The sequence below is a fragment of the Trachurus japonicus genome, chromosome 17 (assembly GCF_045865225.1).
Source record: "Trachurus japonicus isolate A0001 chromosome 17, Traja_1.0".
NCBI classification, from domain to species: domain Eukaryota; kingdom Metazoa; phylum Chordata; class Actinopteri; order Carangiformes; family Carangidae; genus Trachurus; species Trachurus japonicus.
Genome location: NC_140923.1, coordinates 21,189,361 through 21,210,140, shown reverse-complemented (window position 1 = coordinate 21,210,140; position 20,780 = coordinate 21,189,361). Strand labels below are relative to the sequence as shown.

The 20,780-nt window shown below is 41.0% G+C and overlaps 1 protein-coding gene across 1 annotated transcript in view; it reads right to left on the bottom strand.

The window, feature by feature from the left end:
• Nucleotides 1–18,416, bottom strand: part of rab2a (RAB2A, member RAS oncogene family) — a 37,892-nt gene extending 19,476 nt beyond the window's left edge. Inside the window, exons 1-3 of the mRNA XM_085806064.1 lie at nt 18,234–18,416; nt 7,000–7,071; nt 5,370–5,437 (exon numbers count right to left, since the gene is read on the bottom strand). Coding sequence (XP_085662190.1) covers nt 5,370–5,437; nt 7,000–7,071; nt 18,234–18,279 — 186 coding nt within the window. The 5' untranslated portion in view covers nt 18,280–18,416. The remainder of the gene's footprint in view (nt 1–5,369; nt 5,438–6,999; nt 7,072–18,233) is intronic.
• Between the last annotated feature and the right edge of the window lie 2,364 nt (nt 18,417–20,780).

The window sequence follows — 20,780 nt, the reverse complement described above, 5'->3', positions numbered from 1 at the left end:
GAATAATCCCATTGAGATTCAGAATCTCTTTTGCAAGGGGGTCCTGGCCAAGAGAGCAGCACAGTAGGTCCACATAAAATACACACTTGAACAACAACAACAACAACAACAACAAACATAAAGACAGCTATGAGACAGAGTTGTTTTCGAGGTAACTCTGTCTCGTACCGTTCCGTTGTTGGATTGTGTATTTGATAATAATATAACATTCCGTTATTATCTCATAGTGTGGGGAAGGTGCAGGTCACAACTTGTCCACCAGAGCGTTTTGGAGTTGTTGGATTGTGTATCTGATGAGTTTGTTGAGGGAAACCAAGAAATCCCATTAGCCTCTGTAGCGTAGCCCACGGCTCTGCTCCGCCATTCTAAAAACAGCTTGCACCGACAATTAAAGGAAACGAACCTACTGCTATGACTATAGGGATTATGGCAATGGGCCAATTTGCCAAAATGTTGAACTATCCCTTTAAAAGAATCAAGTCCTATTGATTTAAGACCAGAGGTAACTGCTGTCCCTGATGCTGCTAGAGGCCTGGTCTTAGTCCTACAGCACACTGTCCCACCAGTCTGTGAGTGCTCGACATGCGGTCCAGTCAGACACACTGTCCACACAGTCTGTGCCGGTCCTGATTACCCAGCAGAATCCAGCTCCAGGTTTTCAATCAGCTGGGGAGAGGACAGGACAGAGCACGGCCTATAATTGGACACAATGGAGAATCTCTCTTTCTTCCATCTATCTATCTGTCCTCTCTCTCTGCTAATGTGTCTGTCCTCGCAGCTTCCCTCAAACTAAACGGCACTTCACGTTAGCTACGCTGCTGTATGGATTCAACCTGTAGCATCACACATGACGGTCCGTACCTCCACCACCTCTTCCTTATATCACCCATCTTTTCAGTCTCCCTATGAATCCCTGGACCACCCCCTCTTTCTAAGACTCCTTTCACCATCTAGAATTCTTCTCACCCCGCCACCCCCCCCCCCCCCCCCCCCATGCTCTGTCCACCCCCCTCTGTCTCCGCTGTACTGTAACAATGTTGTCTGTGTTTGGTCCGGGCCTGAGGAGAAAACAAAACAGCACTCTATCCTCGCAGCTGCAGCCCTCTGCTGCTCTGACCTCATCTGAAAAACCAGACAGTCAGTCAGTCAGTCAGTCAGTCAGTCAGATGGTCAGGCAGAAACAGTCGGTGGGTGAATCACTCAGCGGAGCAGGCCCACTCAGCGGAGCAGGCCGCCAGTTTGTCATCCAGGAATCTCAAGTCTGTTGGTGAGCGGAGCGGTCGGCCACTTAGTTAGACAAACTAGTCTGTGATTGAGTCAGCCACCGGGTTAGTCAGCCAGAGGAGCCGGCATCCAGGCAACCGGTGAACCAAGCACCATGTTAAACGGCCACAAGGACAGACAGTCAGTCAGTCAGTCAGTCATTCATTCATTCAGGGGGCGGTCAACCAGCCATAATGCTATAAGGGAATAAATGATAAATAAGGGTGAAAGAGGCATCTTTGTGTCTGTCTGCCATCTGGCAGGCATGTTCGTGTGTAGACACACACACACACACACACACACACACACATATGGCATGTTCAGCCAGCAAAACAAAACAGGTTCCTTTAACCATTTGCTTCTGGTGTGTATTGAACTGTACTGTACGTCCAGTAAAGAACTGAGTCACTGAGCCCTGCTGCTCATCATTTCAACCGACCAGTATTTAATACCAGCAAGGTGAAGACGATTATCTAGCCGGTGGGATGGAAAACCTGTCCTAGTCTGAGCTGTGAGGAGCGGGACCAACGTCTCTGCCTCAGCGTCTATGGTGGAGCTGTGGCTCCATCTGCTGGTCAGCAGGCTAACTGCAGCCACAGGCCCCATACTGTCTCCTGGACAATAACATTACATCCTTTTCTTTTCTTCACCATGGTAAGCTCACACAAAGACAGAAACAGAACTTGCTAAGACCAATATCTTATCTGATAATTTGATGATGTGATTAAAAACTGCAATTTTTAACTCCTACATCCCCTCTAGACCATGTCCATTCATCTTCCTGATATACTCTGCAGGGCTCCGGACTAACTTTTTTCACTTGGAGCACAGTGACCCCTTAACTTAAATTTTAGCATGCAAACAGAAAATGTATTGGCGCACAGTGTAAATCGACTTGCAAGGCAAATATTCACATTTCTTTTCCTTTTTTTATCATGATCCTCATGACAGATTCCAGATTCTTTGAGTCATTCCTTCCACATTTCACCAGCGTTAAAAAAAAACAAAACAAAACAAAAAAACAGCATATTTACAGGTTGCACATGCGCAAGTAGATGAATTTGCACTAATTTTAGGGGCAGAAAGCCCACTTAAGGTGCAGTCTGGACTGGAGCACTGATATGGACCGGTATCAGTAAGAATGTGTGGGATAGTTGGGATGAAGGTGACGGGGGGGGTGGACAGTCACCTGCAGTCAGGGGTTTGAACAATGTGGGGCATGCTGACTGAGTAGAGTGCAAATGTAGGTATTAAAAATGCTTGAATTCCTATGGAGAGACGGTCTAACCCTGGTCCAGTCTTCATTTCAGCCACAGAACAGCCAGACTGTGTCACATACTGACACAAACACAAGACACAAGCAGGCAAACGCCTAACACCTACAGCATGTTACCATGGTAACAATCAATGACATTTGCACTGACCGCTACCAGAAACAACAAACACGACATGAATATATGGCTAATGATTTGTAGTTTTCTAACACTGTTACAGAGAGAGCAGAGAACAGTGAAGTGAATACATCTTATGGATTAGCTGCATTTCCCCTTCAGTTCTCTTTACCCTGACGTCAGCTACACTGGTCTGAAGACTGGGAGGGTCTGGGAGGTTATGACGCGGTAATGTCACATGTGTTCGTGCTCACACTATGCAAATTAAATCATTCACAGCCTGTTGATATGAACGAGCAAAACAGCGACAGTCCTGAGGAGACACACAACTCCTCATACCTTCAGACTCTGCTGAAGTGTAGTCAAGAGAATGCATGCTGTTTTCTGTAGTTTGCATCACGTTAACTGATCAATAAAATCTATTGATGGCACCATCAGTTAGCGCAGTATGGTGAATATTTATAGCCAGTTTATATGTGGTTACACTTTTTTTTTGCCATGCAGCATCTATTATCATATAAAAAGTTTTATCTAAAGCAAAAGATACATTTTAAATACAGTATAAAAACAGCTTTACCTGAAAATCTTGAATAAATCTTGCATCAACTATTATTAGTAAAGCCTCTATATTATCTTTTTATGATCCTCTCCCTCAATCTACTCCAGATCCCTTGTTAATCAGATTGACTGTCATTTTTAACCTCAAATATCAATACTGAACAGTGTCTGAAGCTTTGTCAGTACTACATCATGGATTGTGCTGTTGTTCTCTCAGAAGCATTGAAATAAAATGCTATATTGGGTCATTTATATACTTTGGTGCTCGTTAGTGCAGCATAGAAAATTCTGTGTGGGAAAACACAGCAAAATTCAGCATATGAAGTGGACTCAATAAATGTGGAGTGTTAAACTGAGTCATGTATCGCTGTCATTAAGGACTCATATCCCTGCGTTAGCTGAGACAGCAGCAGGGATTTAAGAGGAGAGCTGGGTGCAGCAGGGCGGAGCAGGGAGGGGGAGGGAGCAGCAGAGGCTCATGCTTACACCTGCTACTGCTAGATTTCCAGAAATCACATGTTGTATCTTGAAATACCACTGTCTTCACTGCACAGAAATAGAAATACATGCATTTGCCTGAAAACCTCCTTTCAGAAATCATAGTGTGTGAGTTTCACTTGATATTCACAATAACTCTAAATTCAGTGGTATTTTAATTCCAACTGCTGAAAAATGTAGTAGTGATATGGAATTTACTGATAATTTAAATTATATTGTGGCAAGAAATTATTTTCATATAAAGGCACTAGGGGAGGGAATCACAAGAAGCCCTGTATCACCATATTATCACCATACTTGTGTCTTGATACAATATTATTGTGGAGTGTTTCTTGAGGTGGGGGGGGGGTCCAAACTAGATTAGATTAGATTAGATAAACTTTATTGTCCCCAAAAGGGGAAATTCGTCTTGGGCAAAAGTGCACTGTGTAGCAACAATTCAATAAGACATATAAGCAGCAATAAGCAGTGACAGACATACATGCAATAGACAAAAGTACAACGACAGACATGCAAACAATAGACATAAGTACAGTGACAGACGTACAGGCATAGACGTACAGACAAAACAGCATTGCACAGCATCAAAACCATAGCAGTAGTCGGCATTATCAGTTCTAAAAGTGAGGTGTAAAGTAAAAAGGACAGAAGCAGAAGCTTGGCTTAGTAAAAAATAAATAAGGAATTTAAAAGATCCTAAGATCAAAGAAATTTGCAAGAGTAAAAACTTGAGCTATGCTACACTTCCTCCAATTAGGAGGCCACCAGCTGGCTGTTTGTTCAACAGAGCTATAGAATTAGGGCGGAAAGAGTTTTTATAACGGTTGCTTTTGGGGCGACAAGCTCTTAAGCGTCTGCCCGACGGTAACATCTCATACTCTGAGAACAGAGTAACTAACTTATATAAATGTATAGAATGGTAATAATAATGGGGGTAAAAACGACCTTTCTCATTTTCCTAAACTTGGATTTCATTCTGAAAGACACGCGCATCCGTGATTCCGCCCTCGAGGCCTGCACCGTGTTCATCCAGGGTGAGCGCTGCTATTTAAAAATCAGACGGCAGGAGAACAGCGCTGTTGGGTCGACCTGTCTGCAGGTGGAAGGCTCCAACTGTTTTGGACTAGTCAGACCAACAGGTCCGCTCGTAGCGACGTCAACCGCGGCAGGAGATGGAGAAGCACAGTGGACGGGGCTGAACTGGGAGACAGGCCTCAAAGGGCAGGGTGTGTGAGAGGAGCGAGGGGGAGCGCCGCCCGTCACAGAGGAATGTAATGAAACGACAGCAACGCATTAGACAGCTCCTTTCAATTAAAATAAACACGAGGCTAAATAATGGATATGTATAAACTACAACTTGAATCTCGGGGGCCGGGGTGCCCCGCCAAATACACTGTAGGGGAAACACTGTTGTGATATTAAAAACATTGCAATATGCAGTAGTTTATTAGCTTTTTTTCAACTGCAATGATGTCTCCAAATGAAACTTTTATATCTGTATTTTTTCTAATACGATCAACTTTTTAGCCTGTTCAGATCCATACAATACTGTCATGCAAAATATTGCAATACTATATATAGACACTTCAGGCCTTTAAAGAAGGTTTTCAGGTGTTGTTGCTGAGGCATGTGGGATGATGATGTTGATGAATATATTACCGTGTCCCAGATCTGCAGTTTGATCTGTTTGCCATCTATAGTGATCATCCTTGCACCGAACTCCACACCTACAACAAACACAAACACACACACAAACCAAAGAACGGCAGTTAGAGGAAAATGATCCACGCTGCTGGAATAATAAAAACACAATCGATCTCCCAGATGAGATGATAACATCTCAACAGCTGTATGTAATAGCTATGATAAACACCCCATAATGAAAGAGTGAATTAATCATGTTTATTCATTATGTAAGGGATAATGTATAGTTCGGAGGTTGTTATGGAGAAATAAACCCCGACAGGTTGTATGGAACCCCGACGCGAAGTGGAGGGGTTTCATACAACTATACATTATCCCGCTTAGAACACGGCCTACAACTAAATCATTCAATAATGTAACACAAAATAATGATAAAAAGAGATTTTATTCATGTAAAATTAGACCGTTGCTCGGGACGCCGCTCTGACCAGCGCAGCACAGAAAAGAGAAAGTATGCAGGATATTTACTTTATGTTTCATTTTTACCGTCATTAAACAGCTTCGGACTAATTGTGATGTTAGATAAACGACTTGTAACCTGTTACAGGGAGAGTGGAGGCTCCTAAGTTATTTCCACATCGTGGCTGAAAAGTAAACTTGCATCAGAACCTCTGACCGTGTCACAGCTCCTCTCCTCTCTGTAGCTCCGCGACACAAACGCACCCCATAATCTCTTGTTTATGACAGCTACGACTCCACAAAATACATCGTAACGTGTATGGTAATCCATCGATCCACTGATTGATTATCAAAGGCTTCAAATGCACGAACGGGAGGAGGCTCAGCAAAACAGCGGCCGTGACCGGACATGCAGAGTCGGCCGTTGCTATGGAGTCCCTAACAACGGTCCGCTCAGCGGTGGTCTATCGAGAAATAAACACCGCAGAATATTGGTGATTGACCAATCAGAATCGAGTATTCAAGAGAGCCGTGTTCTAAAAAGATATACAGTGCATTCAGAAAACCTTACTTTTATGTTGCAGCTTTATGTAATCCCTCAACCATTGACATTCAATGAGACAAAATTAAAACAGTTTGAGAACTTTCTGCAAATTCATGAATAAAGGAAAGGAATCAACATGGAGTTGAATATAAACTCAAACTTCAGTTTTCACTTTCTAATTATGTGGCATCAAATGTAAATTGATGCGATTAAATCATTATTTTAGCACAAGACTGCAACATTACAAAGTGTAAAAACGCTGCAACTGACTCCTGTTTGACCATAATGCACTGAAAATCAACTAGTGTGTGTATATGTGTGTGTTGAAATGTGTTGAAACTGTCCGATGGCTAATGACACATGAATATTAATAAGATCTGCGATTCATCCTGTATCAGTACATAAACTCTTGGATTTATGTGTCAGTCTGTTAGAGAATGTTAATAATCCATAATCTTAAAACAGTGTTAACATTTCACTGACCAACACAACAACAGGGTTAAGATGATGGATAAATAACAGAAGTGATTTTGATGGACAATTGAAGTAATCTGTGCATTCTATTTAAAAGAATAGTCTTCCATTTATTAAAAATGAACATTTCTCTGATTCTGTATTATTATTATTATTGTCATATCTTACCAATGGTGAGGTCGTGAACTGGCTGAAATCTCTTGTCTGTGAACTGTAGTAATAGACATGACTTTCCCACACCTGAAAGACAATCACAAACACAACATTAGAGTGTTTACAGCAGAGCATTATATAGAGTCACACACACACACACACACACACACACACACACACACACACACACACACAGACACTCCAGGTGAAGCCGTCACATGTTCCCAGAATAAAACACAACGTCATTATACAATCTATTCCATTTTCCAACCCCTGAACTCCCGCACGGCACGGAGAAGCAACGCTCTGCGGGAAGTTACAAACGCACAACAATAATTATCACCTTTTCCACTGAATTAATTAATGTTCAAGGTGGGAATACGGGAGTCGTTATCCGGTCCAAACAAGGCCGGCAGGGAGCTTCCACACCACTTCTCCCAGCTCACCTGAGCCAACTGACCGGCTGCTAAAGGCTCTCGATGACTCTGCTCGTTACTAACACCACGTAATGATTTCAGCTCTGACTGTTCCAGATCCACAGACACACACACACACACACAGACGGGCTGAGGTTACAGCTGTGTGGTGTCAACATTCATTCCTTTAACCTCCAGTGTTGGCCTTTTATTAGTCTGAGTAATTCAGTTTAGAAAAAGACAAGCAGAAAATGCACTGGATTATTGGATTACTTTGCTAAATTAATTATAGAGTCTAAACTTATTTTAATAGCATTATGGAATTATGTGGGAATGCTATGTAAACAGAACAGACAGATACAAGCCATCCAATCAAAAACAGTGAGTTGACACATGGTAAAAAACAAACACTGCAGCGTTGGAAACACACTCAACAGGTTTGATGCTGCTGTTGCACTGTCTTCATATTCTACTCAACATACAACTTCAACTTCTTTTCAGAGCATGTCATCTGAAACAGCAATGTGCTTTTAGATTCACATTTTACAAGTGTTTAAGTGTCTCTTAATATGATAAAGACATGTTTCAGTTATTGGTCAGTGTACATTCTTTGTGTGTTTGCAGATTACAGCAAAAAAAAACAAAAAAAAAACACAGATTCTACAGCTCATTCAGAAGGAAGCAGTTAAAGTAGCTTCGTCAAGCTGTGTGGGTGGAGCTGAAACAAGCTGAGATGAGAGACAGGAACATGAAACCATCCTGATCACTGATTTAATCAACATCCAAACATTTTCTGTTTCGGCTTCTAAAGAAGTTCAATATATAAAACAACTATGCAACTATGGAAGCTGAGAGAGGCCATACTCTTATATATATATATATATATATATATATATATATATATCTTATCATGTTATCTCAAGATGATCAAAGAAACCAAGTCACGTGTTACTCTCTTCCTTAGCAACGATCCTTAGTAACTCGTTAACTGACGAGGACTGATTGTATAAAAGGACACAGTGTGATTTCTGGCCGTAACTGAAATATTCTCTGGTGCGTTGATCGTTCACTTTACAGCATTACAAGCTGCATCTGCATCTCCAATTAACAAAGTGACTGTGATGAGAAAACAGGAGAATTATCTGGTTTCCTCCTGATAATATGCTTATATCCTGGGTTTATGGGTATTGATGAGCTGAAAAAGAAATGTCAATGAGTGACTAGTTGCAGATGTAGTGGGTGGGTTTGTTTGGGTTTTTTTTTTTTGTGACTGACTCAAACAATTGAAAATGAGTGTTTAATTTGGCCAAACTTACATCCACTTTGCACAAAACGAAGGATGGATAATTTCCCAGCCATCTCCTAGGAGCCATGTTTACAGCCAGCCAATAGGAGAGGAAAGGCCTCCAAACTAAACTGGAAAAGTCAAATCTCAGCACCATAATCAAAATCCAGATATTATGTAAGAAATAATGTAGGTTCTACCCATTCTGTCGGGGTCAACTTAACAACCTGCTTATTCTACATTATCACATCTTATTAGTGAAATAAATAATTTGAGACAAAATTATTTATCTTATTCTGAAAAAAAACTACCCACAGTGGTTGAACAAGCCAAAATATGTGCCCATAGCAACAGCTGATCAGCAAAACTTTTATTTATAATTCACATTAAACTGGATGTTGCCACTCATGGTGAAATGAGACGGGGGAATGCGACGTCTTTGGTGTTGTTAAAAGTAATATCTGTGTTTTTCTCATGCCCTGGCTCTGGATGTGACAAAACTGAACAAAATTATTATAATTAGGTCTTTGTAATAATCATACAGCACTTTATGAGAGCGATCTGCTACTGTTGGAGGGAATTCTCTGGGGAGTTTCCAGCCATTAGTCATGAATGAAGGGTTTCAATCTCGCATCCCTTTTAAAAAAAAAAATTTCTGAAGCAGTAGCGTATTGGAAAGGTAACATTTGTCAGCACCAATCAGAGAAGCGTCCCTAGCAATGGTCTGTTATATGGAAATAACAGACCTTAGAATCCAATCATTGACCAATGCAAATAGAGCTGTGTAATAAATCCTTAAAAAGACAAAAATGCTGAAAACCACTCCCACGTAAATGTAACTTTAGCAGCATCAGCACCACAGAATGATGGGCTCTTTCCTGGCTCATGCATCTTCCCTCCACCCGGTTCTGTACAAATGAGTTCAGTGTTATTTGCATAATCCTGTTGACAAACAGACAGGAGGGGAACCCTGTGGTAGAGGCAGTAACTGACACTGTGCATGTACTCACAGACAGAACGACAACATCGACTGCTAGAAGAAGCAAGGATGCATCAGAGGAAAAATAACGTGTGAGCAATGAATTCAAGCTGATGTGCTACAAACCACGCTGTGTTCACCTCTAGGACTAGAAGAGAAATAATATCACAATGTCAGTTTGAGAAATTTTGTTTTTGTCTAACAAACAAAAACATATTTTTTATCCAATAGACTGTTTGTGTTGGTAAAAAGTGAATCATATTCCCTTCCATCTAATATAAAAGTGCTTCAGACCCAGAGTCTGTAGTCGACACTGAATTGTTAATTAATGCTTGTTTTTTAGATGTGGATTAAGAGGAGGGGTTAAGGGATTGAAGGTGAAGGAGAAGAGAATGCTGATGAGATGGACGGATAGAGAGACGGATGGAGATTCAACGAGATGACAGAGGGGGACATGATCTTCTCCTTCATGGTTTCCAAGGGTTACCACTGCCAGGCAGTGGTTGTTGCTAGGCAAGAATTGTGTGATGATGATGGTGAGGGATGGATGGAAGAACGGAGGGATCACGAGGAGGGTAGCCATATAGAGATGTTACAATCACGCTGTCGTCTCCTCCATCACACCTGTGCATGTGGTCAACAGACAGTGGTTCACAACAGGCTGCATGTTTCAATCACACTGTTAATTAAGGAGCTCTGTTTCCATTTGCTATGTTTGTCCAATTAGCTAAATTAGTCACAATATAATTAACAGACCATTCCAGCATAGTATAACTTCTTATTTGTAGCCTTGAGGTAACAGTGTGACACCTGTGGGGAACAGCATGAGCAAACTATCTATAGCAGGCCACAGTCAAAGCCCGCTGTGCTTCAAATGGAGAGAGTGGCTATAATCAGAGCCATAATTAGAGGAGAACTTGGAGTAATATGTTACGGTGCAAGATCCTCTCTCTCCTACATCCCAACGACACCGTACCACAGGCTCTTTTCACGCAGAGCTAATTCAAAGCATGGAAAGATCTGCTCAGAAAGTAAAAAAGGCCAGTCAGGTGACTGCAGGGCTGGATTCCATAGAACAATTCTGGAATAATGCATTAGAGGGGAGAATGACAGACTGATGAAAATAAAAAACAGCACCGTATTATTTTCAGTACCAATAAAGCCATCAATTATTGTCTTGAATTGTTAGGTAATTGTTTCTACAAAGTTTCAGATCATGGTTTGGTCCAAAAACAATCCAAATGACAATGAATGACATTCAGTTTGCTCTTGTGAGAGATGAAGGTGAATGGACCAGTTCTCCAGCAGAGCAAACAAGAACCACAATCAAAAACACCAACAAACCTGGAGGAAGCTGGAGGAGAAGGTTAACATGGATAACCAAAGCTAATGGATGGTTAAAGGAATATTTCAACGTTTTGGCAAATTTGCCTATTGCCATAATCCCCCTATAGTCTTAGGAGTAGGTTTATTAACTTTAATTGTTTGTGCAAGCTGTTTTTAGATCGGCGGGGCAGAGCTACATTAGAGACATGGCTGCTTGGCAGAGTGACTTCAAAAGCGCAAGTAGTTCCGAGTATTTGCTTCATGTGTCATAATGTTACATAATTATACGTTATTATGTTATTACATGGCCATTGTGCAGGTCACAACTTGACCACAAGTGTGTTTTGGAGTTGTTGCTGTATTTGATGAGTTTGATGTTTTATGAGGGAAACGTAGAAATACCATGAGCCTCTGTTGAGATGGCTGAGCAGCTCACATCTCTGCCCCGCCGATCTAAAAACATCTTGCACCGACAATTAAACGTAATGAACCTACTCCTAAAACTGTAGGGATTATGGCAATAGGCAAATTTGCCAAAATGTTGAAATATCCCTTTAAAACACCCCGCCATTGCCACTGGTAGTACTATGAATATTAGGCCTGAGTTAAAAAAAAAAAAAAATCCAATCCATATCAAGACAAAGCGCAAACTAAAATCGTTTAGGGATCATTTAGGGAATCAAAATTAAAATCCGGTAGAACCGGTTCCATTTAATTCTCGATGCCCAACCCTAAGAGTGATCAGAGATTTCACACTGCTGTTTACATTTTGTTGTGTCCATTCACTGATGAAATGTACAAACTATTTGCAGCACTTGGATTATCACCCAGGACTGTACTGAAGTGTTGCACTGTTTACTTCTGGAGTGGGCCATGTTAAATAAATCCGCATTCGTTCAACTGCTTTTGGGTCAGTTTTCAATGTAAACATTAATAGTTTTAAGAACTTTTAACAAAGGTGAAAGTTCCATCTTTGTACAATTTGCTGAAATAGTTCTGTGAAAATTTCTCCAGTATTAAAACTGTTTTTCTCCGGTATTAAAACTGAAATCTCTCTAAATCAATCAAAATCTCTGCCCCTCTGACAGAATAAGACATCAAATTGAATCGGGACCTAGAGAATTGGAATCAAATCGATTCAGTAAATCAGTAGCGATACCCTGCTCAAATGAATATAAAAGGTTTGTTCTGTTGGCAATACTAGCTTTTGGTCAACAGATGGTTAACTTGTATTAGTAAGGCACAGTTAGCCATTTCAGTACCAGGAACCTCAGGGCAAACCTATTGTTGTATTAGTTTGTCCTCTTATGGACATTTGCATTGTTTGTTTTTGTAAAGAATAAATGATTTTCATTCAGTTTTAACAGCACTAGTTGTAAACCACATCCTAAACACGGAATGTGTCAGAGTGCTTTCAATTTATTGTTCACTCGCTTGCCAGATGCCTCACTGTAAATGATGTTTCAATCATGCAAGATAATAACAATGATAACAAAAACATAAAAATAAATAAATACAGTATTTACTGAATGTCTAACTGTGAGGGAGTCTTTCAAGTGTTGCAATATGAGAGCCCTGTTAACTTATGGGCAGAAAAGTGTTTTGCCGTATTGACAGGGCTGTCCCGATTATCATTTTGATAATCGAAGACATAAAATCGCTCAAAATCGAAGCTTCGGCGGCCTGGGGGTACGCGATCGTAACGTCTGAAGGGTTTCCAGGATGTCAAGTAGCCTATTCATTTTAATGTAACCGATGAGAACCGGTGTCAAAAAGGAAAAAACTAAAAAAAAACGATCACCGACTTCATGATAGATTACCATGGTAACGAACGAAGCTTCGAATTTTTTGGGTCAGCCCTAATATTGACAGCCAGAAAAACAACTCAACTTATTCCTACATGACAAGGACCCAAATGAAAATGTATCACACATGAGCACATGTGATTCATTGAGAAGGTGTAGTGACAGGGCGGGTGTGAGGATGGAGTTTACCCAGTGAGAGCTCGTTCTGATCTCCTACTTCAGTGATAATTACACTAAGTTTTTGTGTGCGACAGAACCCGGCAGCTGATGGATTTATCCTCGGGTTAACAAGTGCTGACACATGCAGAAAATACACTGACACAATCCTCATGTGATGTGGGAAAAGCAATATCGTGGTTTGGGGCAGAAATCAGTCCAGGAGGTTTCCCTCCTTTAAAATGTCTGGAGCTGTGACAGGCTTTGACGTGTCATCAGAGGTAGGAGAAGCTGGTTGGTGAGTGTACACTGAATCATTTTTGTTTGGTTCAGAATGGGTTACTATAACAACACTCACTAATGATTATTTAATGACACATTTTCATATATTCAGCTCCTTAAACTACCACGACTCAGCCAATACTGCTTCCTTACTGATTTGACATTTCAGTTAAAGTTTAACCGGTATTATAAAATGTATGACATGTGTGTTTTTGTCAAAAACAGTCACGAGTGATAAGGATTGTGCTGCATTATAACGCTCCAGCTATAATCACTTGTTTCTTGACTCACTTCCTCTGTATCAGAGCCTAATTAAACAGCTGACTGCTGGGATAGTCACAGGAAAGGTGGTACAAGAACTGGAACAGGGAAAAAGCAACTGGGAACAACACTGTATACAACTAGTGGCTTAGAAGCAAATGATGAACTGCAGGAGAGGAGTGTTACTTCAAAGATTCCCTCCCCTGTCATTAAAGGGATAGTTCAACATTTTGGCAAATTCACCTATTGCCATAACCCCTACAGTCTTAGGGGTAGGTTCATTACCTTTAATTGTCGATGCATGTTGTTTTTAGATCAGCAGGGCAGAGACACAAGCTGCTCAGCTAGTGCAATGGAGGTGAACGGTACTTTCACCTTTCTCTTATCAAACTCATCAAACACACAATAAAACAACTCCAAAATGCTCTCGTGGAGAAGCTGTGACCTGCACATTCACCACGCTATGAAAAAATAACATACAGTATAATTATGTAACATTGCAACACATGAAGCAAATACCCTAAACTATTTGCGCTTTTAAAATCACTCTGCAAGGCAGCCATGTCTTGAATGTAGTTCGGGTTACGCATTTGCCGTGAAAACAACTCTGTCTTGCAATGTTACATTATTATCTCATATCGTGTTGAATGTGCTGGTCACACCTTGTCCACAAGAGTGTTTTGGAGTTGTTTTATTGTGTATTTGATGAGTTTGGTGAGGAAAATGCTAAAGTACCGTTCACCTTCATTGCGTTAGTTGAGCAGCTCTGCCCTGCCGATCTAAAAAAAGCTTGCACCCACAATTGAAGGTATTGAACCTACTCCTATGACTATAGGGATTATGGCAATAGGTGAATTTGCCAAAATGTTAAACTATCCCTTTAAATGTTACCTGGTTGGACTAAAACTTTAAAAATTCATCCTCATAACTGACTGACTGGAATTGGCAGGTCTTCCTCATTCCCTGTGTGCAGTGTGGTGAGGATGATCACAGATCTGAGCCAACTGGTTCAACTCAATGTTGGAATCTTGTTGGACAGCTAAACTAGCAAGTCAGCAAGTCTGCGTCTCTCACGACACCACACCACTCTGATGCGGACAGCGGTTGCTATGGTGCAGGTCAGGGGTTGGACTGTGACCCTGAAGGGAAACCAAGGCCTTCAGAGGGAGTCGGTCATGAAGCATCAGTGGCTGATCAGCTTGGACCAGCGTGGAGATCGGAAGGTCTTTCTGGTCTTGTTGAGGAGAAATCCTTATTTGCTTTGGTGTATCATGACTGTGAATGGCAGTTTACTAACTAGGGTACAAACAGACACGCCCGACTGGAATATGACAAATTACTGTAGGCTATGACAAGCATCAGATAATGAGAGACAGATAACACCTGGCTGTACAAAGTAACAAGATCCTCCATTAGTCCGCAGGATAAGACCTGACAGATAATCCACGGGTGCAAAAGGGCTAAATAAAAAACAAATGATAAATAACATAACATAATAAATAACAATCAATTTAAATGATAGTCAACTATAAAACCCTACAATGTTTTTGCAGTTGTGCATCCAAAGGAAAAGCTTTGGTTAAGTCTTAATTCTGTCAACATAAACAGCACTTTTCAGATGAACTGCACACAGGGATCAGTGCTTTTTAAGTATTAGCATGTATGGTCAAAAGTCATCTATTCTAAGGGTTAGGACCTTAAAGTACCTAATCATCATTTAGTTATTGAAAATGAAATTCAAATTTCCTAATATTTGGTGATCACAGAGTTATAGAAAAGTGAAAGGACTAGTCCAGTGTTGAACAGAACCTGACTGACTGCTTGTTCAGGTTAGCAAACAACCAGACAAATAATATCACTACACACAATCACCATAGCCAACATGTATCACACACAGCTAATTCAAAACGCTCATTTAGATACAATGGGCTTGATATTAGCTATAGCTATACATTTATAATTTACACATGTACAACTCCAACCAGTGTGATGCTCAGCTCTCTGTTAACAGAAATTGTATCATCAAGCATCAGCACACATCCTCCAACAACACTGACTCCTTCAGACATTTTGTGTGCCTGCAGCTTTGTATCTTGTCATTTTAAAAGTTGCAGATTTTCCGGGAGTTATGGTTCATTATTAACATTTAAGACCTGGATTTTGGATAAGTCCCCCTGCTTCAGAATATGGATACGCGCCACGGCCTGCTATAACTCAGTGTTTATCAGTTTGTTTCGATAGGTTGCTTTTGTAAAAGAATGAACAGTCTGGATCTGGAAAGTAATGCCAAAGCTTCTGTTACAGATGTTTCCTCTGACTTTCTTTTTTTCTCTCTCTTCAGTTATAACCAGTATATTGAAGTGTCTTGGTCCAGTATGATTCAAAGGCAGACAAAACACAGACACTATGCAGCTCCATGCAGGACAGAAAACATTCTGACTGAAATCTCGCTATAACCCCATCTTCATTTTGATGTGCAGCTACGTAATTTATCACCACATCCCTCACTTTGACGACAAACTGGGCTTGTCATGGAATCTCTGACGGTCCCACACACACCTCATACTGCAACAGTTATTTCATAACAGCCTTCTTCCTTCAACAAATATCAGAGGACCTATGATGTCAAAGGTTAAGAGCTGTTGTCATCAACACCAAGAACATCTTGGATACAAACATGTACGGTCTGTTTAATGGCTTTGTATGGTACTATTCCTTGAGGAGGCGCGCTGTAAAGCAGAAGAGGGTATAGAATTCTCATAATATTGTTAATGAACAATAATGTAACTACCGGTAGTCACACACAGACCCTGGGTTGAACATTTAATTGGAATATTGGAAGTGCAACATTGCCAAGTGTAAGATCCTAATCACATGAGCTTAATTTATTTAGGTAAAAAGGTCAAATGTGTCACAGCAGACCTTTATAAAGTGAGCACTGTGGTGCTACACAGATGCCCCTACAAATCAGACTCTCTAGATATAAAGGGGATGCACTTGCTTGATACAGATTCAGGCAAAAGTCACATCATTTTTATATTTTTTCGGAGAAATAAATAAAAGAAATCTCCATTAAAAGAATTTCCATCAAACATCAGTAATATCTGTCAGCACAGTGTCAGTGTGTATCTAAGGTACTCAGAAACAGACTCTGAAACTTATTGCCATGATCGCTCCTACATTTTGCTAAGGATTCCCTAGACATCCTCAAAAAGCCTGAGCCAGAATAGATGAAATCAGACAAATAAACACTGCTACCATTCACAACCAACTCTACAGACTATTTCTGGTGTAATCAAGCTAGGACCTTGGCTGCAGCAGATGCTGCTTGACAGAAACAGCAACAGCAGGCAAAACATGAACCTCTTTCGTAATAACCAAGAAGTAAACAAGCAGCCCACTGATGATCATGTCAGACAAACACATGCATACTGCAAATAGGGTTTCCACACCTTGAACATCCATTTCAAGCATTTTTAAACGACTTCCCAGTACAGTGTGAGACCTGGATAAAGGTGAATCACTGTTAGAACGCAAAGAATTGTGTAAGAGCGAGCTGACTTTAAAGAGGCTCACAGCACATCAAATGGTCTCTTGAATTTCTGTTTTTGCATATAAATGAAAGCACTTTCACTGACTAATGTCCATTCTCAAAAACTTTCAAGGACTTGTTTTTTTCTCTCTAAAATTCATCATGTTCTTCAAGGATATGAAGGACCCATGGAGACCATCTATGACTCATTTTATATGTTTATCTACAGGACTGTATTTTTTTCTGGCCTCATTCCCCTGTACAAATTGTTTTAAGCAGTACACCTAAAATTGTTCTTTCCTTCACCTGTTTGTCCTGATGATATGTTTTGCCCAAGTTTTTTAGTTTGTCTCCCTGTATTAAATCACCCCATCACATTTCTCATTCCAGCTCAGATGACTGCCCTTCCAGCAGCCTTTGAGGTGCACCTGCTGCCACACTGCAAGTTAAACACAACATGCCCCTCATTAGGACAGCTAGCTGGGAATAAACAGATGACAACATTAACTACTCGGTGGTTTACCAAGTAACAATACGTACGAAAAAACAGGCTACGAGCCTGTATAAAGTACAGAGCAGATACGTCACGACACTGTCCAATGCGTGCGACAGAAATCTCGTCAGAAATAACAACTGCTCTACGCCATTTCAAGGAATATTGAAGGCTTTAGCTTGACGTTTTGGCCTTTTTTTTTTTTTTTTACAAGAAGCTTAGCTACTGTACACTGTCTTATTTGATAATGCAACCGCAAGAAAAATAAATGCATATAATAGCTTTTAGTCTCGTGTATCAGGATGTAATGGATCGTTACTCTACAGTCGTGACAGCTGTTTGCTAAATATTTAGTGAAATAGCAAAGGCTAGTTAGCTGGGCTTGTTAGCTTCTGGCTAACACCCCCACCCTCGTCACAAACGGACAAAAGGCCCGACACGTATCTGCTACTGTCAACAACTACTGTGCTGAAGTGGTATTGGAAAAGCTCGTGTCATGGTGCGTGTGTGTCATTTTCTGTCACTGTCAGGGCACTTTAAATACGATATCGTTTTGTTAACGGTGAAGAATTGGAGCTGTCATCCCACTTCTTGCGTCTCTGCTTTTACCACGTCATTGGACCAACCAACACTGCGGAAATGCTCTGCTAGCTAGCGGCTAAAAAGCTAGTTGAACGCTAACTGGGAGTGTAGCTGGCACTTGCAGCAGGTTACCTGTGTCTCCGATGATGATGTATTTGAAGAGGTACGCGTACGCCATGGCCCCTGGTTTGTACAGTCAGCTGTCTCGACCGGTACACCCTCGTTAAACCAACCGTTAACCGTGTCAAAAAAGGTAGCTGGCAGCTTCTTAGCCCGTTTTCGCCGTCCGTGCTGAGGCAGGAACAATAAACAGCCAAAGCCTGCGCTCTACGTCACACGAACCGCCCTCGCCACGCTACAGTATGGTGCCTTCAGGGTCTACTCGGAAACTTTTACGATGTATCTGAGTACTCCGCTCTTACAGCTCTTACAGCAGTAAATGGGTAAATCCAGTGAGGCGTTTTCGTACATGACACAGACAACTAAGTTGCATTACATTTACTGTAGATGAAAGAGTTATTACTGTCTAGAAGAGTTATTTATCCGGTAGTTTTTACCAACTCCTTGATCCACTTTTCTGCGCAGCAGCCAGATGTGCTCCAACTACCCACGGATAGGCCTACCACGTTTACAGTGACATCGCCCTGGAAGAATCCAGTGCTCTTAAAGCTCTTGAACCCCACTTTTTTTCCACCTAAAGTCCTTATATTATTTAGTGTGTGGCAAGACAAGGCACGGCAAGGCAAGGCAAGGCAATTTTATTTAGCCCATTTAGCCCCAACAGTTTGTCTCAAAGGGCTTTACATCGCATCATAACAACATTCTCTGCCCTTAGACCTTCTCATCAGCTGAAGAAAAACTCCCAAGAAAACCCTTTTACAGTAACAGAGAAATAATTGGAGAAACCTAGGGTGAGCAACAGAGGAGGGATTTCTCATCCAGGACAGGCAGACATGCAATAGATGTTGTATACAGACAAGAAAACAGAATATGGGAAAACATGGAAATGGTTGAGCTGATGAAGTGAAGTTGATTACACACAAGCACTGAACAACTAACTACTAAGTAACAAGGCAACAGACAGCCGGCGAGCTCCCCTCTCCGGGTCTGGTTGCACGGGGGTGTCCTGAGTCTCCCCGGTGACCTTATTCTGGTTGGGGTGACACGCTCCACACATGACCCTTCCATTTGAGGTTTTATGCAACGCTCTTAGTCCCCGGCCGCCCTTCGGGAGAGGGACGTCTGGAACCTTCTGCTTGACCTGCTGCCACTCGAAGAAGATCATGGATGGATGTTGCACAGAGCTCATGTATAAACAACTGTAGATAGTTCAGTTCAGTGCATATGCCTGTTTTTTCTTCAGTCTGCCATGAGGAAACTTTTTGGCCAAGCTCAACCACACACAAAGGAGCTGTGGCTCCCAGAGAACCCAACGATAAAAGTTGTATTCAGTGTATCAGAGAAGTTAGGGTGTTTTCACATACAATAATTTTTTAAAGGAACCAAATTCTGTCTTTGTAAAGAAGAGAATCCATATCCCACTCACATTTTGAGTTAATTTAGACTTTAGAGGACTCAGATTTCTGTTCACACTACAGGCTAATTCTTTTGGAACTGTCAGGCCATCAATTATTATGGGTATACCTTTCACTTTGTGACATGTCAGTAAACATCTCCCAACCACTTCTCCTTGACCTGGGAGGAAAACATCATGAAGTCAAAGAAAGATGTGAGAAAAAAAATTATTATCCATATTGTTAGAGTTATTAACAATAAAAAAAAGAGTTATTAATAGGCTAAAGATTAATCGCAACATATTCCTAAAACAACCAGAAAAATCTATATTTCCTTCACTAATCTGTACCCGACACACCAACTGATTTTAGAAAATTTTGAAAGTTTATTAAAAAATGAAATATCACGTTGCCATACAGTAAGTATGCAGACACGTCTGGTGTCTCATGTTTAATATGTTTCACCTTGACTGGATGAATATGTTTCACCTAGAGTGGAGTCCCCCCCACTCACACACACACACAACAAGAGGGGGGTGCTGCACACACTGTGCACATACATACAGTAACTGCTGATGGGGTTAAGCTGTAGTAGCTAATTGTTTCCTGTAGGGAGAGGCAAAGTGCTATAAGTCAGAAGCTATAAGCTAGTGTGTGTGTGTGTGTGTGTGTGTGTGTGTGTGTGTGTGTGTGTGTGTGTGTGTGTGTGTGTTATATGTGGTGACAAAAAACAATTAAAAAAAACATTTAAAAAACAATATAATGCATGTAGAGGAAAAGATAAAAATGAATACTTGTCTTTGCCCAATCACAGCTGTCAGCCATCTACCTTCCACTCATTAGCTGCCGCTGACACACCAGGCTAAATGTAATAACTTGATAAACTCTCATTAGCATTATCTTAAGGTCAATATTTGTATTTTCCAGTACCTTATGTTTAGGTTTATGTTTCCCATCATCATGCTCATTATGATATATACTAAATGCAAACACAACAAATCATAGCTGTCATTGGTATGACTGTAGACTATGAGTCTTGTGATTAAAAAATACAGTAAAAAAAGATAATAAAACCACATCTCTGAGCATTTCCTTCCTCTGCATGCTTTTGCACTAATCTGCACTGTCAGCTGTGTGGTGCAGGTGTCCTCAAAGAGGACAAGGG